Here is a 25,746-nt window from a genome sequence, read left to right as displayed (position 1 = left end):
GCATTAGAACAGAGGCGTTTGTTTTACCAGTTTGCGAAAACAGTATGTTTCTCTCTCTCTCTCTCTCTGTCTCTGTGTGTGTGTGTGTGTGTGTGTGTGTGTGTGTGTGTGTGTGTGTGTGGATCCTGTAACAGTAAGTAAAGGCATGACCTCGGATCGATGGACAGATGTTCGTAGACCGGAACTGCTCCGGTTCCACTTCCTTGGACTGATGTTTGTGGTTGTGTGTGTGTGTGTGTGTGTGTGTGTGTCTGTCTGAAGTCATTACGAGATAAGTCGACTCTCGACGTACAGTAAACCACACGCATCAGAACATCAGACTGTGTGTGTGTGTGTGTGTGTGTGTGTGTGTGTGTGTGTGTGTGTGTGTGGATCCTGTAACAGTAAGTAAAGGCATGACCTCGGATCGATGGACAGATGTTCGTAGACCGGAACTGCTCCGGTTCCACTTCCTTGGACTGATGTTTGTGGTTGTGTGTGTGTGTGTGTGTGTGTGTGTGTGTGTGTCTGTCTGAAGTCATTACGAGATAAGTCGACTCTCGACGTACAGTAAACCACACGCATCAGAACATCAGACTGTGTGTGTGTGTGTGTGTGTGTGAGATAGAAAGAGAGATGGGGGAGAAGTATTAGCATAGCACTTATATCCCAGAGGGGCTCAGGGCTAATGTAGTCTGCCTTGTGTGTGTGTGTGTGTGTGTGTGTGTGAGGCTGCCTCTAATGTACCACTTTAATGATGTCTCAACTCCCACATCCTTCTTTTTGCTGTTTTTAACACAAATGGACTTTATAGGGAAACAAGTCACTGTGTGTGTGTGTGTGTGTGTGTGTGGAAGCAGAAAACAGGTGAATGACTATCAAGCAGAAGAGAGAATGAATAAGTGTTTGGAGTGAGAGAGAGAGAGGGAGAGGGATGGAAAGGGGAGGAGCATAACGGTCCTCCTTAGCAACGGTCGCCAGCTAGTGCGCTTGAGTCGCTCGCGCTAGTGTGAATGAGAGCAAGCGTTTATACACACATACACACACACACACACACACACACGGCCCTTCCCTTCCCGTCTCCTCCATCCTCGCTCACGGCTTCCCTCCATCCCCGAGCGCGCGACGCGAGGAGCGAGGTTCAGTGAATCCGAGCGAGGGAAGGAGGAATCGTGAAGCCCTGGAGGAGTCGGCGGGAGGAGGAATGGAGCGCCTGAGCTCTCACGGGCTGCCCAGGCTCTCCTGGATCGACACACTCTACAGCAGTACGTATCGCACTTCCTTCCTCTCTCTCTCTCTCTCTCTCTCTTTTCATCCTTCGTATCTCATCAATCTCTCTTTCTCTCTCTCTCTCTGCCTTATTTTTTTCTCTTAAACTCCGCTCTAGTGCTGTAGAGTGATGTCCGAGAGTGTTATGTAGATTAATATAAACTCAGTCAGTGTAGAGACGATAACGACAAATATATTACATATAAATATTACGGTATGTATTAAAATTACCGTTTTTTTAACATTTCTCGTCATTCTATCATTATCCGAACAAATTTAGTCTGTTTTCTCGTTAAATATTTACATTTTTTTGTTGTAACTGTTGTGTAACATGCATTCTTTGACTTGTCATACTGTAGTTACATTCAGAACATCCTGAAGTATTTCATCGCTCTTACATGCTCTTAGCAGTTCATCAACACCAAGCAAACGTATGTTTCTTAAAAACAAATCACGTTATTATTCTTTATTCTGATTTTCTTTCTGATTTTCTTTCGGAGCCAGTTTCCGCTCGTCTCTCGGTTAGGACTGTCCACTATCAAGGCGACAACTACCAACCTGGGACGTTGAAGTCTATTGTCCGAGACATTTGACATCAGCTGACCCCATCTTTTCAAACTATTGCTCTCGCAACCTTGGGTAGAGTAACACTCTTGGTTGAAAGCGCTATCCGCCCCTTCCGCTTGCACAACTCATGGACACCAGTGATTGCGGGTATGCCATTCCTTGATCTCTCAACAAATCGCTAGTTGAGTTTTTTTTTTTTTTTTTTTTTTTTTTTTGCTTGCGTTGTAGAAGCTTCAAGTCTTTGATGATACTGCAGACGGCCTATAAAAACGCGACTGCTGGCTTTGTTTTAGATCGGAAGTAGACGGAATTACACGGACGTTTCTCGACTTTTGTGCGTTATCGCTTCATGTGAGCTAAACTTGGACGTCTCAAAACAATCTATCCAAATGATGCTAGCGATAAGAGCGACGTATTTGTTTCCTCTTCAATACAGCAAAGTGTGTAGTCTGTGTTCTTGAGTTAACAAGCTTAGTTTTATACAACTTCCTATGAAAGCAGTTCCTATGGAAACACTAATATATATGTGTGTGTGTGAGTGTGTGTGCGCTGATATAGTGTTGTGATTCTGATCTATCATCTCTCTTATGGCTGCTGTATTCATCATCTGGCTCTCGGAGTTAAGTCGTCATCGCTTTTTTTTTTCTTTCTCCCTCCAGGGAACATAGTGTTTCTTGCCTCGCTCAGCTCTGTTTATTCCTGCAGACGGTCACGTGACCTTATTTAGGACTTCTTTCTGGACAGGGTCCAGGTCACGTCAGTGCAAAGAGCTGTAAAGGTGCCGAAAGGTACAAAGTGTTCCGGAAACGCATCAAGGCAGGAAAACTGCAAGAGGGGGGAGAAAAGCTGTTGACCAGGGATGGGCTTAATCCTTTACAAACACTCCTCCCTCTGCCCAATTTCACACCACCACCACATCTATGAGTGTGTGTCTGTTAGATGTGTGAGAGAGCCAAGTCTGGTTTAATGCATATAAAGAAGGAGGTTCCCCAGCAGGCGACCCCCCCCCCCCAATCTTTAATTAAGCTTTGAGATCTAATCATGATTACTACATATTATTGGAGATGATGCAGACGTTGCTACGAGCACAATCCACCAATGGTCAAACCAACGTGACCAAATGTAGTATTTGCGTTTGAAGAATTGAAAGACTTCTTAGTTATGTTTACATCCCTGTTATAGACACGCCCATGTGTTTACCGCAAGCATGGCGGAATCCAGAATGGCCAGATACTACAGGTGAGTGGGAAACCCCCTCCGCCTCCATTGAGTTCAGAGCAATAGCTTCTGGTGGTCTGTCGGTGCTTACCAGCACTTATAAAAGAGGCGTGGCCTTTGTGCCTGTTAGTCAAAGTGAAAGGCACGGTATCTGTACCTGTCAGTCTTAGTGAAGGAGGTGTGGTCAGTGTGCCTGTCGAGCTCATTGAAGGAGGCCGAGTCTTAGTGTCTGTCGGGCTCAATGAAGGTGTGGTCTGTTTGCCTGTTGGGCTCAGTAAAGGAGGCGGGGTCTGTGTGATTGACTGGCTTAGTGAAGGAGGCGGGGTCTGTGTGATTGACAGGCTCGGTGAAGGAGGCGGGGTCTGGATAAATTATGGGCTTAGTGAAGGAGGCGGGGTCTGTGTGATTGACAAGCTCAGTTAAGGAGGCGGGGTCTGTGTGATTGACGGGCTCAGTGAAGAAGGCGGGGTCTGTGTGATTGACAGGCTCAGTGAAGGAGGCGGGGTCTGTGTGATTGACGGGCTGTGATTGAAGGAGGCGGGGTCTGTGTGATTGACGGGCTGTGATTGAAGGAGGCGGGGTCTGTGTGATTGACGGGCTCAGTGAAGGAGGCGGGGTCTGTGTGATTGACAGGCTGTGATTGAAGGAGACATGGTCTTTGTACCTGTCATTCCTAAGGAAGGAGGCGTGGTCTCTCTACCTGTCAATCCTAAGGAAGGGGGCATGGTCTCTCTACCTGTCAGTCCTAAAGAAGGAGGCGTGGTCTCTCTACCTGTCACTCTCAGTAAAGAAGTCATGTTCTCTGTGCCCGTTAGTCTCACTGAAGGAGGTGTGGTTCTTAGGGCAGTCAGAGTTATATACACTCGTGTTTTAATTATACTGTATAACCCATGACAAGCAGTGTTTATAAGTAGTGAATAAAATATTTGTTATTCTATGAGCAGCATACTGTATCTGTCCTAAAACTCTCATCATCCACAATACTTCATCTTTGTAACGTCTCCTGCACCTCTTTCCTCTTCTCTCACCATCAGGGTCTCCTCACATGAGCATTAATTGGCTGAAAGCACATTAACACAGCCATTATGGCCATAACGGCAGCGCCTGTTACTGTTAACATATTCGTTTTATTTTTGCTCGTCCCCGACCCCGAGGTGAGACCTTTCTGTAAAACACTAATCCTCTGCAATATTTATGAGCCATCGATTAAATATTAAGCGTTTTTCGTGCTTAATAAAGAAGCAGCCTTTAGGATGCTGAACTGTATCATGGCGGAGTGCTATCGATATCTATAATCGGCTGCAGAAATGTAAATGTTTCTGTCTCTGAGCTCAGAATTGATTGCTGTTTGTGCAGAAATAATCCGTTTCATTTGCCCGTGTGAATTCTTTGAGAGTGTGTGTTTTATATAATCTCAGCTTTTCATCTCTATTTGTGTGTGAATGTGTGAGCTGGATAGGTGGGTGATAATGTGACATTTCCTTATTCACCGTTCAGAGAGTCCTCATGCGTGTGGGTGGAGTCATCCTGGAAGAGACCACACCCATTTAAGTTGAGACTAAAATGTTATTAGTTAGATTCGCTTTAGTCTAAAAGCATCTCTGCAAATCGAAAGGGACAAATGGATCAGCAGCATCATTATCAGTAATAATAATAATAATAACCAATAGAGCAGTAATAATTACAGCTGCATCAACAACTACACTGCTCTACCCAACAGCACCACGGCACCGTCAATAATAACAATACAAGTTTGATTCTAAAACTCTCCACACTCTGGCTGTAGAATTTTAATTTAAGTAACTTTTAAATTAACATAATCTTCTTGATTCTCAATACACGTTTGTACTGCCTTATTTACAAATGTTTTAGGCTGAGCTGCAAACCACGAATGCACTGCTGTCTTTACTTCTTCATCAGAAGTGAATCTTTATCCTTTAGTGCTGCTTTTATGGGACCAAACAGGTGAAAACCAGACGGAGCGAGATCAGGACTATAGGGAGGATGCTTTAACACAGAAATGTGCAGACGGGCATCATCATGCAAGATCAGAACAACCTTGGATAGAAATCCTAGGCTTCAGCTCTTCAATAAATATCTTGCTATAATGAATACTGCTGATTGTTGAAACTTTTTACTGATGATGTTCCAATACTTCTGGCCCTTTAGAATCCCAAAAAACTGTAAGCGCTGACAAATTTTCCAGCTGATGGTTGACTTTTGAACTTTTTCTCGGGCGGTGATTGAGGATGTTTCCGTTCCAGACTCTGTCGTTTACTCTCAGGCTCGTAGTGACGATTTTGTGTCTCGTCACCAGTAACGATTCTCTTTAAGAAACTTTCACCTCTTTTAGAGTATCCGTCCAAATCTGTCCCAACATGATGCATTTTTTTCTGATTATTAGTGGGATATTATTGTGCATGTAAACACACCAGAAACAGTAATATAACAACGGCAACGACAACAATGATTTATCTTCATTCAACTCAAGTGCAATGTCACATTTCTTTAGGACTTTTTTTTATTTTTTAAATTGCATTTTTGTTATGTACTTATAATTATAAACTAGTGCTTTATAAACCTTCAAAGTTTTTTTTTGTGCTTGTCCGTATACATGAAAGAGTAAAATGCTTTCTTTAAACGTTACCCACACTCTTTTTAAAGCTCGCTGTGTGTGTGCGTGTGTTTGTGGGCGTGCGTGCGTGCGTGTGTGTGTGTGTGGGCAGACATAATATACACTCTTATCCATCCCACCAGTATTTCATCCTTCATTCGCTTCGTGCCATGTTCAAGTTCTCCTCTCGCTTTTTCTCTGTAACTATAGAAACGGGTACAGAAAGTACTCTGGGTGTACCATCTCGTTTGAGCAGAACCAGAATAAAAAAACAACAACAAACACAAACAAGCTGAATTTAAGATCAATTTCAAATGCAGAGAGAGAAAGGGAGGGAAAGAAAAAGAGAGAGCGGGAACGAAAGGACGAGTGCAGAGGTGGCTGATGGCGTTTATGTAACAGCTTCGAAAAGATTCATCGAGAGGGTTCACCGAGTGCGCGAGCGAGCAGCGAGGGAGAGTTTTAAGCGTTTTTCACTCTGTGTGTGTGTGTGTGTGTATAAGATGCACCTGCCTGCGTCGCGTTTTAGCATTATTGTTCTGCAGTGCAGCAGCGTGACTCTCCCGAAGCTAATTGGGAAACACCCACACCCTCCCAGGGTCAATCCCAGCTCCACCTCTCTATTCCAACTTTTGAATCTGTGCTTTAAATTAACTCGTCGGAACTGAAAACGTTTCGAGCGCTATTTTTAAGGAACTATTTGTTTTTAAAGTTAAATTGATGTTTTAGATGTTTTGGAAGCCGTGCTTTTGTGTTTTAGTCTCTTTACAAGGTTTATGTAACCCATTGTTTCCTGTCACATGACCAGTTATTAGCTGGGCAACAGCTAGTCATCATCCAGTTCACGGTCAAGTTAATCAGTAATCAGAGGTAATATGACCCGTGTGTGTGCGCGCTCGTCTGAACCTGCTCGCTTTAGGTTGCTGACTGAGACTCCTTTGTCCACAGTGGATTAACTGGCTGTAGTTTGTACTGTATGTGTGGGTGTGTGTTGTGTCCTGCCTTGCACTGCCCTGCCTTGCACTGCCCTGCCCTGCCCTCATTTGGCTTGTAACCGGGGTCTCCTTACACTCCGCTCATGGAGTCACCCAATCACAGACCCCACACACATCATGCGACAGCCAATGGGAGCATTCATGTGTGTGCATTTTAACAGGAAGTCACTTGGTGATTACACATTCAGAGCAGTGGAGTGGAAGTGATGGAGGGATGTACGGAGGGGAGGGGTGTGGCGAGATGGGGATCCATTAGTAGGAGCCTGAGTGGAGCTCTTCCCACAGTGGAATTGGTTAAACACATCTTGGTGTCTCATGTTTTCGCTTTATCTTCTCATCCCGCCTTTCCCTGGGACTCCTTGAGGTTTTTTTTTATTGTTCTGTAGGAGTGAACTGTGGCTATAAATTTAAAACGAGCCAAAAAGAAGCAAACAGCCTCCCAAAAAACATATTTGTCCAAGAAACTGCTATAGTTTTAGAATTTTTACTTTTAAGAAACATGTCTTGGCCACTAACTGTACCTTTGGGTCTCTGATTGATTTAAAAAGAACAATACCTTTGTTCTTTTATTAAGAAGCGGTACTGTTTTAGCCCAGTACCTGCACCCCATTGGTTCAGAAACACCGAATTCTGCATGGTGCATCAGCAACATGCTCGTCATCATCATTCTTAGATCAAGTTTAAGGTTCTGTGACCCTCTTCCCACAGCCAGGAAGCCTAGAGAGAGCTGATTGGCCGAGCTCCCTCTCTAGCGGAGCGATGGGTGGCATTCTAGCACTCTAGCACATCAATCATGTTGACGTTAGCCAATCATGGTCGTCTGTCAGCTCATGGCAGCAGAAGGAACAGATACCGCTGTCCCCCAACTGTGTCTGCCAATCCTTATGGTGCATGACCAAGCAATTTGAAAAAAATTTGGTCGGTTGCTGTCCTGTGTCTCGGAAGAAGCACCGATACCCTTCGCTCTGCTTGGTTGGTGATTACCTTCATGGGAGAATGCCATAGAAACGATGGGAATTGGGGGAGAAAGTTTGAAAAAAAACATGAAAGTAATTCATAAAGAAAAAAAGATAGCACTTCATTTGTTACAGGAACTGTACCTTTTTGACCCAGTAAGTAGATCCATTAGATATCTGGTTGAGGTCTTTTTTTTTTTTTTTTTTTTTTTTCCCAGTAAGTGGACCCATTTGGTATACCTGCTGGTAAAGAAATGGCACTTTTTTGACTCCGTACCTGAGCGCATTTGGTAAATCGTTAAGGAACATTACCTTTTTGGCTCAGTAACTGTATCTTTTTGGGTCTGATTGAGGAACAGCTTCTTTTTGGCTCAGTAACTGTACACATTTTTGTCTCTGGATGAGAAAAAGTACACTTAAAGCCCAATTATGGTACCTTTTCGTATTTAGACATTCTGGCCTTTGATTGAGGAACAGTACTTTTTTAGTTCACGACTGTACCTTTTTGCTCCCTGGTTGATGAATGGTACCTTTTTGTTGGCTGAATGAGCAACCATTGAAAAATGTCATGATGTATGTTTTTACTCACACCTCTGTTGATCTGACCTTTCTGGGGAGAATAAATCAGCAGTGCTTTTTATTCTTTCTTGTCTTTTGTTTGTGTGTATGCGATTTGCATAGATGTGTGCAATGTTTTATAAATATGTATTGTAAGATTAGCTTTATTAAATCAGCCTGAACTGTCTGAACCTTCAAGGTCTAAAGCTTCTCTCAGTGTGCAATGTGGTTTTATTTTTAACGTTGAGCTTTCAGCAGAATGGGCGAAACATCGATTAGCATGACCTCGACCAGAACTTGAGTAGGAATTAAGGGGTTCTAACTAACCGATTAACTAATTTATTTCATTTGGTGTGACTCACTAGGGTGTCTCTTTTTATAACAAATCTCGGTGTGTTAGCATAAAAAAACAAAATCAAATTATTAAATATTCTTGAAAGATCTAAAAGACATTTCAACTACTGTTCGGCTTTCGACACAAAACAAAAGCTTGAAATGCAGTAATCTGTCACACTGTAGACTAATCAGCTTAAGATTATGTATAAATCAATAGTTCTAATAATATAAGGTCGGAAGCTGAGAGCTGAATATAGTCGTCCTTATTCTTCACCAGTCGGAAACACTTTCGCTTTGTTTTATGCCAGGAATACCTTACTCTATAATGTATTTAGGGATGTTTCAGGCTAATGCACTATCGGCATGTGTATAAATATAAATACTTTCTTTGCTAAATTTGTCCAAGTTATTTATCAATATATCGCTTGGAATCATATTCCCTCTTCTAATTCCGTCACTTCTTAGCCCTGAGTCAGCGACCATGACCATGTTCGAATGGTAACAACGACGTCTTTTGAAGGCTAAAAGTACACCTGATATCAAACAGGGCTTTTCTGAACTCCTCCCTCTATGCTATAGGAATTCTTTTAAGGAAATGGTCATAAAGATTTGATAAGATCGTCACAAGCATATCTAGTCCATCTCTGGGGGCGTGACTTAATCGCCAGGTTTAGCTTGTTAGCTCGATAGCAGTAAATATGCTTTGTTGGTGTGTTTTTGGCATTTGTTTTCATACACACTATTCGTTTTGAATTTGCAAAAAAGTGCGTTTATGTGGCTGGTGATTCTCCAAAGTGATATACGAATTTATTCTACCTGTGCTGGGATTTATCGCTGATAAGAATATGAGCAAGAACGCAATTCTGAACGAGAACACAATTCTGTCTTTGTTCACCATTCTTTAAAATAAATGTCCTTAATATCTTTAGTTCTTCATATTTTGCTAGCTCAAGCTACTGTCACCTTGTGTAGATTCGACATTATAAAGTTGTCAAGATAAAGAAGCAAATCACTGCTAAGAAGCTGGTAAGACCTGAAAAAATTACCAGGAACAGTGATAGCTCGATGGTTGACTAGTAAGTTTGATGTATCAGTGGCCACTTGTGGTCCTGAATATATATGGACAGTTTCCTGTTTGTGGCTCCAGGCTTAGGAACCTGCATTCTGTTAATTCTGATAATTTATATACCTACTTAAACAGCTTTAAAACAAGCTCATCAAATTGATTGTGTAATGTTGTATAGATAACTATTCTCCTTTGCACATTTAACCATGACATCATTCACCTCTTAAGCGTTAATGCTCACCTCAGTCCATCATTCGCATCTGTTCAATTCCCTACCCCCCAGGCTGGCCCACTTTACTTAACTCATCAAACTGGCATTCCTGTTGACTGCCTGCCATGTTTTCCCATTTGCTTAATTAGCCTAATTAAATCTGTCTAATGAAAAGCTTTCAATACGCCAGATTTCCGCTCAGCTCGCTGTTGAGCAGGAGAAGAATAAATGCAAGGAAGAACATCAGATCTTATAAAACTGTCCATTCGCTATTGTGACCCGATATGTCCGCGCTGGTTTATAATTAAAAACCTAATCATAGTTTGGATAGCCTTGGTAATGAGTTTGTATAAATTTGTATGTCATGTAAATTGGCGAATTGATTCAGGCTCGGAAGAATGAAGAACTACTAATTGAGGCTCTCCTTACTTGTCTTTCATAGCTGAATTAAGACTGATACGTTTAATAGATATCATTACTTTATTGCAGTGGGCTAATTTGGCCGTGTAGGATGTGCAATGCTGTTGCTACGGTAACAGTGTGGGTAAGGTGGGTGCAGGGATTGATAGAGGCATGACTTATTACTTCCCAAAATATTCCTCATGCTTTTTGTGCTGTTTTCTGAATACTTGTGAGCATGTGAAGAGGTTTAAGCTTAAGTCTGGAAAGTGATAGAAATATGTCAATATGCAGAACCAGGCCCTTTATCCTTTATTTATAGTTAAACTTAATGTAAAAATTGCACTATTTCTGGTTATTATCTACCTTTTAGTAGCTTAAAACGTATTAATGTCATTTACTTTGATAAGGATAATTGCTGACACTGGAAATTCCTTTTATAATTAGGAAAAAAAATAAAAATAAAAAATCTTCTCCACAGAACCATATTTTTTGGTTTCACTTAGCAGAGTTATATTAACAAAATATGTTTATTGTTAATCTTAAATTACAAGAAACATCCACCATACAAGAAATTAATTTGAGTAAGCAATACTTTAGTGATTGGTTTTAAATTTTGCACTACAACATAGTTGTGCCTTACTAGAAAGTTAATCAACAATCTATGACCGACCAACGAGGAGAATTTCAACAGTCTTTTCATATTAATAATGTCAAAGCTCACACTTTTTTCCATTAAGCGTTCTGTTGACCTTCAGATTAACAAATGCTTCACTCACTCCTTAAGCTGATTTTTTGTGATCAATGAGAATGTTGAAGCAGAATATCTGTCAGTCTCACTTTCATTTTCTCTCTCTCTGAATGAGGGGAAAAGTCCTCACCAGTTTAACTGTATCTGCTAGAGCATCTTACTGTATTATTATGTATCCAAAGCTAAATTTTTAACCCGATTTCAAACAAAATTTTTAACCAGGTTATTAATTTTTTTTTCATGAATGAGAAACACTCCTGAACTATTTCAACACACTATACTGTAAATAATGAAAAAGTGCTACAATTTTCTAATATCGGATGTTTTTGACCTCAATAAAATGACATTTTCATGTAGATAAAAGACTTTTTAATTGTAGTAAGTGGAATATTTGGATGCAAGACCAGAACTCATATTACTTACTAAATATTTAGTATCTGTAGACGTCTTCGTAGACAAGTAATTTGATCAAATTTAGTCCTTAAAGTTTGTGAATTACTATATGACTATTTTAATAAAAAATGTCAAATTTGAGTAATAATAAAATAAAATGTGTGTGACTTGTGACCTGGATTGCAACATTCTGATTGCTTTGTGATATCTGTGGAAAAGCACTTACAGTTGATAAAGTTGGTTTTAGCAGTGTAATACGATTACAAAACCAGCTTTATTTTTGTTTATCGTTCAGCTTGTGATCAGTATTAGCTGATTATTAGTCGTATTAGTAATAACAAAAGGTTTTGTTCTAGTTGTAACTGTGTCTAAATCCTGCATTAATGACCTAATTGATGATGGAGCAGGCTGACCAATCCTACACTGCCTTTTTTCTAGCAATCAAATGCCATGTTTTTAAAAACTGACATTTTTTAAAAATAATTTAAAGAAAACCATACTTGTCAATCTTTTTATCCTTTTCAACTATTTTTAATTAAGCGATATTACACGAACGGGAGTACTGTTGTGATGAATATCAGCATGGCTGTGATGCAGCTGTAGTCATACATATAATTAAACATCACAATGATATTACCGTCTATTTTTTTCCAGTTGTGGAAAGCCTCTCTTCCAATCAGATTACTCTGTTGTAACCAAACGTTGTATACAAGTTAAATGTTATTTCTTAAGCTTATGTTATCTAGAAACAACAAAGACAGCGCTATTCCATAGAACTTGTTAGATTGCACGGAACGCTCTGACGCATTTTCTGTTCAGACATTTACATACAGTCTGCTTTGCCTCCAGCTCGGAGCATAATGTAGATGAGAAAATGAATTTGTGTAGTGAGGGGAAAAAACCCCACAAAGAGACGGACCTTTCCATATACAGATCTCTGTGTAAATCTAACACAGCACTGGTATTTGCCGCTGCTCTTTATTTCCTCCAGGAGAACTCCTTTAGAAAAAATGGAATTGAATCAACAGTCTGCCCAGGACTCCCAGCTGGACCGTTGCGCATGAAAAATCGCTGCAGTTCCTTACTTTCATTTCGCCCTTCTGATGTTCGGAGTGTTGTCTGAAACGTGTTGTGATTTTTATGCGTGGTTAATTAGATACTCTAAATTATTTGTATATATCATGTATTCAGATAAAGAGCGATAGTAAGAGAAGCATAAAACCAATCGTAAACTTAAAAATTTTACGCAATTTAAGTATTTTCTTTCGCGGTATTTTGTGTATCAGTTGGGGTGTTTATATATCAATGCAGCAGATTTTCTAATATGGCTAAGCATTAACATTTGTGACACCAAATTTAAACAAGAAGTGTTGCTTTACCCTGTACTGTAACACTGTCCCTGTTTGACATTTCCGTTTCGAGTCATTTTAAGACAAAGTCATTTTATTATTAGTTTGACCTGGCCAGTGACCACAAGGGAACTGATGGGGAACAAAATGCACAGTCCCTCGTTAAAGCATCAGCCGTCCCACTTGGTCGATTCAGAGTGGTATCTTTCAAAGTTACGGTATATTTAAAACAAATTTCCCTTGTAGTTTTTGATACCAGAAACTGCTATTTACTTGCACCTTAAAGTATAAACTAATAGGAATTATTTGCCCTATATACCCCCTCATCAGCTTGGTGGGTAATGGCACAGCCGCTCTTTTACGTGTTTCCGAGTAATCACCCCCTGGGAAACGGCTTCCACGTACATTTAAGTCTCTCAACATTTCAGATGTTGTATTTATGTCTGTTATAACGGCTATTAGCCACACCTTGGTCTTCTTAGGATCTCTCGGGGGAACACTTCCGCCCATCGCTTGTTTCTTTCAGAACACACTGAATAGACGTGGACTGTGTTCTACTAGGCGCTGACATGGCAGCTGAGAAAGCCTGGCGCTGTCGCATCTACTAAATATAATCTGTACACAGATTCAGAGCAGGTTTTACTGGTGTCCCCAAACGCTGAACTACAAAAAACTCCAGCTGGTAAATTTGCAGAGTATAAACTCGCTTCAAAGTTAATAGTGAACACGGCTTGGGATTTACAACAACAAACTTGCATGAGATGACTAGAACATATCCCTCGCCTCAAGCCCTGTAATGTACTACCAGGTCCAGGGAGACTTTGACTCAAATGAGGTTAATGGAATGAGGTTTTTTTTTTTTTTTTGGTCCTTTATTTTCAAGTTGCAGTGCATGAGAAGCTATCCATGAAACGATCCGTGACGTGTGCTTGTTGTGAGTGGGCGTTGTCAGGCGTTCTCTGTTGTTGTGGTTCTTTCCCTCATCTTTAAGGAGAGCACAGATGGTCGGACTGGCGAGTTTGTCAACAGCCTGACACCCACTTGCACCTCTCTCTCTATCTCTCTCTGTTGATCACTTAACCTTGTCTCTTTTCTTTTCTTTTAAAAATGTCATTTCCATTTGTTTACTGCTTATCATTCGATCTCTCTGCTTTTCCCCTCCCTACACTCTTGCTGACATTTTTGGTGAGAGCCATTGACTCAGTGTGGCTCACCAACAGATGAGACCCAAATCAAATGCTTGTACATTCAGATTCCCACTTAGACACACACACACACTCACACACACATCTCATAAATAGGTGGAACCATCACATCGGAAGGATAGAAGTAAATGACATCGATCAACGCTTCATGCCTTCATGTTCCAGTTCGAGCAGAAGTTCCTCAGAGATGGGGAAAGAGAAGGGGGGGGGGGATTAAGCAGAGTTTTTCTACAATAGGTTAGACCATACTAGGATTCTACATAGAATATTGCTGAGGAAGGATATCACACTTTCGCAGGGAGTTGCCTGCAAAAGTGTGATATCCTTCCTTAGCAATATTTTATGTAGAATCCTAGCATCTTCTAACATGCATACGTTAATATACTAGAATAGTTACATATATAGAATAGTTATGGTGCTAACAGTGTGTGGTTGTGTACTGTATGTCCAGGCATTTTTTTATGTGACCGTGGCTTCTCTCAAACCCCAAAACGTCAGGACTTTGCTCAAACGCTGAAGCGTCCTGGCTTCGCCCCAGCGCAAAATGTCGCGGCTTGGCTCAGACTCGAAGCGTCATGACGTCACTCGAACTTCTTCTTTTTTTTAAAAAAACAAAAAAAACAAAAAACAAAACACCCATTCTCTCAACCATAATTTCTTCACTCTAGCAGACGCTGCATTAGTTTACAATGGACTTTTCTGGTTTTACTGCCAGAAGGGAAGCATTTCCACATTAATCAGGATGTCTGTGGAACCTGTGTGATTAATCAGTAGTCTGGACTATTCAACAAATGGCATGCATGCTACCTGCTCATCAAATTTTATCATGGGTGGTTAAGTAGAAATAAAAACTACTTTCTGCAAAGAATCGAAGGAACAGATTGTCGATTGTCGTCCACCTGCTTTCTCACCCTAAGTGCCCTTTCTCTAAAAGTGTTTAAGACTCCACCCTCGCCCAGCAATTAACGCCTCAGATTACATTTCCCCAGTTTAATGGCTCTCTGTGTCTCCAGTTTATGAAATCAGCTTTGGTGTGTGTGTACGTGTGTGTTAGTAGAGTGGCTGGCAGAAGGGGCTGAATTTTACGAGGCTCCCCAGACACATAAAGGCCCTGGCAGATGACATCATTAATTGTGCTGAATTGCTGACTAGCTTGAGAGCGAGATGAAGGGAAAAACAAGTCTCCATGGTCTTCATCTTTTTTTCCTTAGTATTTTAACACTTAATATATTTTATATCGGTTTGCAAATTAAAGGCAAATATAAACTCCTACATGAAAAAGAAATAGACAGGAGTCGGCCCCTTACAAGCACAAGACGTGAAGTGTATGATGTTCGAGCTACCGTTGAGCTTATAAATAGCTGCTCTGACCGTTTAAATCGTCACACGGCTTCTGATTGCATTAAAGCCTTCCGAGTTGTCATGGCAGTTCTACATCTCGCCATGGCAACAAGCGGCTGATTGACACTCGGCAGGCACGGCAAGCACGGCCTGACTCGTTGCGCGCAGGGCACGCGCCTGTGTGTTTGACGGATAAGAGCTAACAGAAACACTGCGTGGTCGCTTAAATACGCTGTGGTGGCATGGTCAACATGCAACCCATAATCCTTTGGGTTATGCAATACAGCTTAGTATGATTTGTCACAGCATGCTGTGGGGAACGTAGCATGTTCTCTCTGCTCGTGACTAGCAAGCATACAAGAAAGGGCTTTCATTTACATCAAAAGTAGTAAAAATAAAAAAATATTTTTTAAATTATTACTGTACAGAGAAAATTAAGTTATAGATAGTGTCCCAAAAATCCATAGACCTAGACCATTGTGTTTTTTGTTTTTTTTTGGCCTGAAAAGGTGATAGTTATGGGGTTTAAAAAAAAATAATAATTTTTTTTTAAATTAAACTATATTTTTTCTCCATGGAAAAATAGTTTAATAATTTAAAATTGCTCATTTTAATGGATCCAATTATGGAAATTTGCAATAAGCTACCATAAAACTAAATAGTTCTTTACCTGCTCACAGTACTGCAATAATTCTGTTATTTTTTTCCTCATATGCCCCCCCCCCCCCTTTACGTATTATTTATTAACATATTCATTTATTTATTGCAAATTTTTAACAAAAGGTCTCAGTTTGTCAGTTTCCTGGCTGCTTTGTTTCCAAAACCTTGGTGAAAGGTGGGATTGTTGACACGATCAGGTTCTAGCTGAAATGCTATGATCTTAAGATGCTATGGTGTAAGTTTCTAACATTATTTTCTATGTGATATTTTATATGTTTGGTCAAAAATTTTTGGAAAAAATATTTATTTAAAACAAAGTTAGATAGTAGCTAATTTCAGTTTTTCAGTTTTTAGTTTCAGTATTGTAATGTATAGTGTATAAACATTGCAATATTCTGGCTATATGCCTCTCTCTCTCACACACACATACATACAGTATATATATATATATATATATATATATATATATATACACACACACACACACACACACACACACACACACACACACACACACACACACAGTATGCCCTTGCTGCTTTATTGACCCTTTGCTAATGTACAATAGAGGGATGAGTAAGCAAAATGACTATGTATTTGATTACTTAATTGTTTGTAGATTTAAATAGACATAGCTATAGAGGATGTAAACTTCGTTTTGAAAATCAGCATAAAATATTGTGGTATATATTACATGATGTTTGTAGAACTAGGGTAAAAGTTAGCTAAAAACCAATGAAACAAACCATTTCCTTGTACACGTTATAAGGCACAGGATTGTTTACGTCCAAGCAAAGTGTGTGTGGGTGTGTGTATGGGTGTGTAAGTGGTGAAATCGAGGCACAGTAGAAAGCAGTTTGATAAAATCGTCTCAGCTCATGCATGCTGAGAAACTGCAGATGATTGCAATTGAGGAGAACGCACACACTCACACACACCCACACACACCCACAGATAGAGCCATTGCTTCCACAACTATTAGGTGAAAAATAGTCTGTTTTGAATGAATACCTTAAAAAACGTTGAGTGCGTGTGTTGTAACTTTATCCTAATACCCACCTGACTGGTTGGAATGTGTCACATGACATTCAGAACATTTCCTCACAGTGTTTACCGCTGAGCTTCCCCATCTACCTGGCATAAACATTTGAATGGGATTTACATATGTTTTTGCTTGTATACGTGCGCTCGAAAGTAAGCAAATGTAAATCTCTAATATTTCGGAGGTGTTCGCCGAAAACGGAGCACATGGCTTTCTTTTTCGAGGCTGCGTGCCTCCTGCGCTCTTTAATCTCTCCACATGGTAAGATTAGAGTGTGTGTGTGTGTGTGTGTGAGTGAGCGAGAGAGTGAGAGAGAAAATGACATGAAGATAGAGATAGCATAGAGACACACCAGAGTGAAAGAGACAGACGTGGAAAGATAGAAAACAATAGATGCTGACTGGGAGAAAGACAAGGAGAGAGCGAGAGAATGAGTGCTAATGAATGAAGAAGGAAGGACAGTTATACAGTATGTGAGTGTACTGCACTTTATATGATTTTTGTCTTTTCAGTGTAAAAAAAAAAAAAGAAAAGAAAAAGACACTGCGTAGTATTTTGAGCACTTTGTACCTAAATACTCAAGCTTTAATACCGCGTTTGTATTTTTGTAACAAAATAGTTTGTTTTCGCGTCAAGACTTAAAAATTTATTCGTATCGTTCTGCATATCTGTCGTAGGGTGTTTATCTTTAATTACTTAGCTGTACTGTTTCTATGGAAATACTTTTGCATGACTGCACCGCTTCATTTGCATCTTCCTCTTTTTTCAGTTGCACTGTGCGTGTAACCAAAATTCAAGCTTGATACAGTACAATCATGACCATATCGTGAAATTTAATGTTTGAATGACGATCTTCATTTAATTAATCTTTTTCAAATAAGTTTATAAGATTTGATTTGCTATTTGATGCAGTGAAATTGCTGAACGACATTCCATATATACAGTAGTATGAAGTCCTTTATTCATCTGGGGTACACTGGAGTCACTCGCGCAATCCATGTCTTCTTGATCGCTTCCTGAAGATGACGTACAGAAATTTTACAGATCCTGAGTTTTAGCCATTTTTGGACACGCGAGTGGACACCCTGGCTTCAGAAAGTAAAAGTCCTGCCACGTATTTTTGTTCCATCCATTAACTAAGCCGCCTGATTCTGATTCTAATCAGCACAACACTGATAGGCTTGACATCACCTTTAATTTTTTTTCGTGCACAGGGAGAACTATAATGCATGCCATACATTGTCCTAATACTTTTGGACACTGCTTGTGCACTGGGAGCAGTTTGTACACGTCCAAAACACAGTATTGGGGCAGATTTTATTTTATTTATTTATTTATTTATTTATTTTTTTTATACTTATTATACAATGTATCATGTGTGCGCCAAAAAATCTTGCTTCCCTAAACATTTCAACAACAACAACAACAAAAAAAAAAACATCAGCTGTTTTGAAGAAATAATTTTTATATGTGCTCCTATAAGCATTATACTCTCTTACTTTAAACAATAATCATGTAAAATGCATGTATGTGCAATATATTTCTGATACAAGTATTGATTTAATATTAATACTAAAATTGTAGGCTTCTAGAAGCATGTAAAAGCTTAAAGACAAAAAATCTGTAGTGTCCGTAACCAAGTTAAATTCATCTTGCAATATCTTAACAATTTTGCATTTTATAATAAAACACTTTTTCAGGTTTGTTTCTTTTTCTGTGAAATCTAAATTGGCAAAGTTCCATCTGATACCAGTATCATGCTTTGGCCGACATCTTTTACTTGTTTGTGTTAGAGTAACCTAGGATTGAACGGCAGGGTTGACGTTAGCACCGGTAGGCATGTTCCTCATGTGGGTCTTTTAAAGAATGGGAAACTACATGACTACACTTCCCATAATTCCTAGTGTAAACATTACCGTGATAGTAGCGGGTCGATCAGCTCTCGAGTCTGAGCATTTCTGTAACTCGAGGGAGCAGTCTGTGGAAGACGGAGCCTTGTATCAACCCTGATTCCTGTTAAAAGGGGATTTTAAGAGCTGTAAAAGCTCTAACTCAACACACCCTACAGTTTACACACAATAGTGAAAACATTCTTCCAGCCAGAGGGTGGTTTGAGAGGTTGGAGGAAAATGGCCAGACCACTTTAGGTCTGTCTGTAGTAACTCGAGTAACCAGCCTCTACAGTCACAGTGAACAGAAAAGCATCTCAACATGCACAGAATGCTGAATCTCAAGGCAGAAACACTCCAACAGGTGTACTCAATGATATTAAGCTAATTTAAAAACTCTTGATACTATTAAATGTTTTTCTCATCATGCATATTTGACAAATGAAGCAACTTCTGTTTTATTTTCACTCGTCAAGAAGTGGCGAGTGTATCAGAACAATTAGACAGCAAAACGCAATAAACATATTCTACCCATTCTGGCAAATTATTTTCCCTTATTCCCCTGTCTCACCTACGCGGGGTCAGTGCGGTTTTGCGCAGCGGCCTAAAGTACGGTTCATCACGAGTCACCGCGAGTTTTGGCATAGTGACTACGTTTCCAATCTTTCCAAAATTAAACGTTTCATTTTTTTGCCAGTCCTTGCGGACCTTCGCGGAGTCTCAGGCGGTTACTCGTGGCGGCTCATGGTGCCTAACCTGACATCTCACCGTGAGTCAAACCGCATAGGAGAGATAGGGGTATTAGCAAAGAAGGTTGTCTGTGCCAAATCCACTACACACAGTCTGTATTTTTGAGTCTGAAGCATATTGACTAGCCAACTGTATCATTCCTTTTTGCCACATGATCAATAAAGTCAAGAGACTGCTGGACAAAACAGCAGCTGCCGTAAGTAAACTAAATACGTATAACAGATTTTTTGAGAATGCCGAGGGCAAAAAGAAGAATGTATTCCCTCTGTCATTGCAGTTACCCCAGCATTCATGGACTACAGGTATACATTGCTTAACATTCTGTGAAATGACTTTGTGATTTGGATGTTTTGCGAACTCCATATTATATACTGTCCTGAAAGCAGTGCGAGTTACTGTAGTGTAATCTTCTATTTCATCCCCCCATGAATACGTTTCTTCATTTCCTTTTGTTGCTGCATTTGTTGTTAAAACACTTAAAAGATGCACAAACACTTTGTGTGCAAGAGGCGTGTTTAACACATTTAAGCTGTTGCGTTTACTTTGTCTTGCTCTGTCCGCTGTTATAAACCTCTATGGACGAAGTCTGCATGTACATAATATTTGACATCTTGGCATTCAAGTGATTTATGAGTCTTGCATTCCATTTGGTTGCCGCCGGTCGTCACGGTAACCAGCCCAGGCGACGCTGCTGGGACACACAGGCTCGGTCCCACCCTTTAGAGACTGTTTCCTTGAGGGAGTGTTTGCGAGCATCAGCTCGTGTCAGTGTTTTCTTTTTTTATTAAAGCCAGACATCAGGGAACCACTTTTTTATTCTTATTCGTCAAAACAGGACTTTTTTATTTTATTTTGTTGTTGTTGTTGTTTCTACTGTGTCCTAGACATTTATCTTCATTTGTTCAGAAAGTCAAATAAGTGCAATCGTTAAACGATCTTTTCCTTCAAAACAGACACTAAAATTGATCTCCTCTATTGCAGGCGAGTGCTTGTTAACCAAAATACTAGAACGCTGTGGGTTTAAATGAACACGTCCTCTCTGTCCACCTACAGATTTTAACTATAACACGGACGGATACGAGGGAGACGGGGCGGAGGACAGGAAGTCCCAGGATGGCTCCGAGACCATGCCGTTCATCGACGAGTCTCCCACCATGTCTCCTCAGCTGTGTGTCCGTCCCGATGGAGAAGCCGTCTCACCTACGCCACCCGAGAGCCTGCTTGCAGGGGTGAGTGTAAGCACGCTTGCTTTTTATGACGACTCGCATGAACTGAAAGCATTGAGAATTTAATGTGGTGTGTGTGATATGTACACACACATTTGGGGTGAACATTTTACAGCATTAAGTAAAACAGAGAGTGTCTTCTGCCTAAAAAAGCAGGAACATGTCTGTTTATAACTTTAATGTTGTATGACGTCTGTTTTTTATTCATTTTTTTACTTTTAAAGGTCATGTAGTGTATAATCATCCTTTTTAGACAAAGTGTTAGAGGTCTCTAAAATGCGTTTGTTAATGTTTCAGCTGAAATACACCTCAGCTTGATTTATTCGTTTTTCTTTCACTACTTTTCCATTCGCGCCATTTCAGTGTCTGTAGCTTTAAACGAATCGTCGGTGAACATCACTCGTTTGGGGCCATATCAAGCATTTTCCACCTGTTCTCAGGTTTTCCCCACCTGCATTTCTGAAAAAACAAAATAAACAAAAGGTGAAACATGTATGTAAGCGCATCGGGTTGTTGTGACCTCTTCAGTATTTAGCTATGTTAAAGATCAAACACAACTAGGAGCTAGAAGAACTTCTAACAGGTAACTTAGCCTTATTTTCGAAAGCTGAAGATCGCTAGCTTAGCTTTTAGCATTTACCTGCTAACTGCTAACAGCTAACATTGGCAGTAGAGGCTAGATGACATGACATGATCAGGGAGGGATGGATCAAATGTTTTTAAGGAAGGTTGGAAGGGCAAGTCGGCTTTAAGAGGCCAAAACGATGAGGGGGAATGAGACCTAAAGCTGGCAGTCATGTAACCCACTGGAGTCCAACCACCGTTAAACAACAGAGAAGAAGGATCATTAGGTACCCAAATAAGGACCAGTTTCCGTTTGAGTGTGTTTCCTTTCAAGGTTTTCCTCCCACTTGTCTTCTCAGGGGTTTTTTCCTTGCCAACTGTTGCTCATTAGGGACAGTTGAGGGTTAAAGGCCTTGCTCGACGGCCCAATAGTGACAACTTTGTGGTGGTGGGGTTTGAATCTGGGACTTTCTGATAGTCCGGTGCCTTAACCACTGAGTTACCCCTCCGTAAAGCTGCTTTGGAACAATATCTGCCGTTTAATAGCTAGACAAATCTAATCGAATTTCATGGAATTAAATATGTTAGCCTTTAGTGGTTAGCCACAAATTACTCCCAGCTAAAGGCTAATCTAGCCCGTCTTAAGAGCTAAAGGAAGCCTGTTAGCAGTTAGCCACCACCCGCTAGCCTAGAAGTTGAGCAGAGTTGTATATAGTTGAGCATTGACTCAGGGGTGGGTCGGTTAGTTTATGAGGTCACAATACAGGGAAGATTGGAGTTCCTTGTTTACAAAAAAAACGAAGATGAAACAAAAACATAAAAGGAAAAAGCTTTCCCAAATGTTTGCCGTTTTTTTTTTTGTAATGTTTTTGTTTCATCTTCGTTGGAAGCTAAACCCTGAGCTTGAGCGACATGGTTACAGGCGTCCATGCATTCACACTCTCTCTTTATATACTATAGCACAGGGTTAAACACACCACGAGAAAGTCTCACACTCCTACACTATGACATCACGTCTCTGATTATTAACACTCAGCAGACGACTGAGTCATTGACCACTTAAGTGACTCTTTGCAGGAGGTTATTACAAAGCCGTCGTTTCAGCTAGGACGTAAGCTGTGTACGCAGTGCATGGTGCAGCCGCGGCACCCCAGAATGCTCTGAGACACGTTACTGAGACACGTTACTGAGACACAGGATATCAAACCGGCTTCAGGAAAACAGCGAAAGGTTACCCTTCTTTTTGTCTGTCTTTGTGTTTTGCCTGTGCTTGTGTGTTACTAATGCGTGTGTGTTTATAAGCAGTCTATACAACTTTCGAACCCCGCCGCAAGGGTTTAGTAAAAAATGTCAAAGCAGTGCGCCAACACAAATCACACTGGCCCTTTATTCCCTACACAGTGGACTCATTGTGCCCGTGTGTAACATCACACACTCCTGCGCAGGTGCGGGGCGCGGCTTCAGAGACTGTAAAAGACAGAAAGAATGAGAAAGGTGTGTGGGTGTGTGTGTGTGTGTGTGTGTGTGGATATCGTGCCCTTATAAATGTAGAACTCGCACTGTAGATTTGTTCTCCTGACTGGTTTTAGTGGCAACAGCAGCCTTGAATCACAAATAGATTTGTCGCCATCTAGTGGTCAAACTCTAGAAGCACACAAGTGATACAGGGTGATAAAAAAATTATTATATATTTTAATACTTTGTATATAATAACTTATGACTACACAAAGCAGATTGTGCACCACGTTTTACATAATGTTTATTTATATATTTATTTTATTTATGTGAATTTAAACAAGAGTCATTGTTGAGAACAGTTGGAAATTAATATTATTATTTTTTTTAATTATTATTATTATTTGGTTCTGTTCCAATCCCAGGAAAAAGCATTACAGAATGCAGTCTTCAAATTAATCTCCCTTTTTATATAAATAAATAAATAATTAATAGAAAAAAATATTAATCATATTAAGTATATATTTTAATATAAATCATAAATCTTTCTTTAAATTTTATTAAAAATAGTCTTAGCAGTGAATTTTTTTTATACATTTTTTTTTTTTTTTAGAAAATAGGGCGGGGAAAAATCGACTTTGACCTCAGTTATTTCTTTTCTCCAAAGCGGGAGCATCTTTAAAAAAAAAAAAAAAGAAAAAAAAAAAGTGATCAGTTCAGTGATATTCCTCACCTCCTCTGTATTCCTTTTTATCTCTACAGTTCCTCGAAAGTTACTAATAATCAGGAGCTCAGTTTTAATAAAGCTTTCTTAGGAAAAGCGGTCGGGAGCGAGACGATGTTTTAATTGCATAATGTGTGCGAGTCCCCCATAACGACCCACCCCCACCACCAAGAGCCGACTCCAGTGTTTTTTAACATAAAAGAGGAATCTGCATTGAGCAACGCTCTTTTCACACGTCATTTCTTCTTTTCCTCTGACTGATCTCATGGAAAGTGCTGGAGGAAAAAGGCACTGAGCTTCGTAAAAAAGTGTGGTTTGCGTCCAGTATTGGTCTCGCCAAAGAGCAAACACACACACAAAAAAAAAACCTGCTGAGTGTGAGAGCGCAGCAGCCACAGGCGTGTGGTCAGCACTAAAGTAGCAAGAGAGAGAGAGACAGAGACAGAGAGAGAGACATAGAGAGAGAGAGAGACATAGAGAGAGAGAGAGGGAGGGAGAGAGAGAGAGCCTTGAGGCAACACAGGAGAAGCTTTACTTTGTGTAAAAGTGTGTGCGAGTGAATTATCAATGGAAACGAAGCCATCGCCCATGAAAAATATAGGTGACCATGATTTTCAATGAGATGGAGCGGGAAGTGTGTGTGTGTGTGTGTGTGTGTGTGTGTGTGTGTGTGTCGAAGCTGAGACAAGAAAGTATAGGACGGGGAATTGAACATCAATAATTTGATTAGAGCGAGCTGATCGAACGTTCTGATGATGATGATGATGATGATGGTGTGTTAAAGACTGTAGTAACTTCTAAGGGCTTTTCTGTTCTGATACTTTTTGCTTGAGAGTAAATAAGTGAGTGAGTAAGTGAGAGAGAGAGAGAGAGAGAGAGAGAGCTCTTTAGATCATTAAGGAAGTAGAGGTGACACACACACACATGCACACACACATGCACACCAGGAAGACCAAGCAAGGGGAGGAGACATGGGCAGGCACTTGTCCGTCTGTGTTAGTGTGCATGTGTGTGTGTGTGCTTTCGAAAAAGCAACACTTTTTGAGTAGGAAAGAGCGAACGAACGAGCGCAGGAAGGAAGAAAAAAAGCAATAAAGCAGAGGAAACTACAAGCTTTGCTGATCGAGCGCGGAAAGGAAAGGCCGATGGAGCTCGGCGAGCGAGCAGCGAGCTGAAACGAGGAACGGAAGAAAGACAAGAGCGTGAGAGAGAGAGAGAGAGAGAGAGAGAGAGAGAGAGAGAGAAGCTGGTCAGGCCACAGGATGGAGGAAGGAGAAGAAGAGGTGCTCGGTTTGTTGGATAAAGTTCTAGAGGACGAGGATGTCTTCGATTACGAGGGGGACATGGACCTGGACATGCCGTGCACTCCCAGCGTGTTTAAGGTGAGAGAGGAGAAGTGGAGGGGAGGGGGAAGAAAAACAAACCGAACAGACGCGGAATGAATGAAAGCTTTCTCTCGGCTGGTGCTGCCTGCTTCTCGCTGTGGGTTTGCGGGACTAAAAATAGAGAAGATGTGGTGGGAAGTCTGTCGTTCCTCACAGCGTGACATCAGTGTTTGCTCTGAGCGCTTGGCGGGTTGGTAATATTTTATCACTTAACTGCCCCGGCTGTCAACGACCATCAGTGTCTCCGCCGGAATGCTTTATTGTACTGTAGGTAGCAGGACAGGAGATAAAGGACACACACACACACACACACAGTCGAGATAACACTTAAAAAAAAGTGTGTATACTTTCGATTCCTAAAACATCCATAATCTGTTGCATTAGACATTACTGAGACGTTCTTCTCTATAATTGTTGTGGAGGTATTGTAGGTATACGTCCATACTGTATGTCCTTGTCTGTTTTTGGAGCCGTGGAGGTGTGTGTTCATCTCAAAGGTGTTAACTGGGATTGAGGTCAAGGTTCTGTTCTTTATCACGTGACTTTATGGAGCGGTATTGTTTTGTCTTCAGGAGCGCTGGTCAAAGCAAACACGCCGGTGTACAGAGACGTCCCGGATTTAGAACCTTTTAGGATATAATAATAATATCATAATAATAATAATAATTTTTGTTTTTTTGGGCTATTTCTTGGGCTGTAGGTCGTTATCACCTGTGGTCAGATCCTATTTCACGTGTCATAGTGCTCTCATTGAGGACATTCAAATATGTCAGCTCGATGAAAAGCGTGGGCCGAATGTTTCTGAGTCTCATTTTCACGTGGCATGTTTGACTCACCGTCTTGC

At 40.5% G+C, this 25,746-nt stretch overlaps 1 protein-coding gene across 4 annotated transcripts in view; it reads left to right on the top strand.

Moving 5' to 3' along the window:
• The window catches only part of abr (ABR activator of RhoGEF and GTPase), a 137,337-nt gene that overhangs the window by 36,057 nt on the left and 75,534 nt on the right, over window positions 1-25,746 (top strand). Inside the window, exons 1-2 of one of the 4 annotated variants that reach the window (XM_053485940.1) lie at window positions 1,053-1,244; window positions 20,602-20,783. In XM_053485940.1, coding sequence (XP_053341915.1) covers window positions 1,184-1,244; window positions 20,602-20,783 — 243 coding nt within the window. In that variant the 5' untranslated portion in view covers window positions 1,053-1,183. Of the gene's footprint in view, window positions 1-1,052; window positions 1,245-20,601; window positions 20,784-24,464; window positions 24,900-25,746 lie in introns of those variants that run through there. The other 3 variants (XM_053485939.1, XM_053485938.1, XM_053485941.1) reach the window with 3 other exon arrangements.

The sequence above is a fragment of the Clarias gariepinus genome, chromosome 24 (assembly GCF_024256425.1).
Source record: "Clarias gariepinus isolate MV-2021 ecotype Netherlands chromosome 24, CGAR_prim_01v2, whole genome shotgun sequence".
Lineage (NCBI taxonomy): Eukaryota > Metazoa > Chordata > Actinopteri > Siluriformes > Clariidae > Clarias > Clarias gariepinus.
The sequence above is the reverse complement of the archived record's forward strand: the minus strand, read 5'-3'. Positions and strand labels throughout refer to the sequence as shown.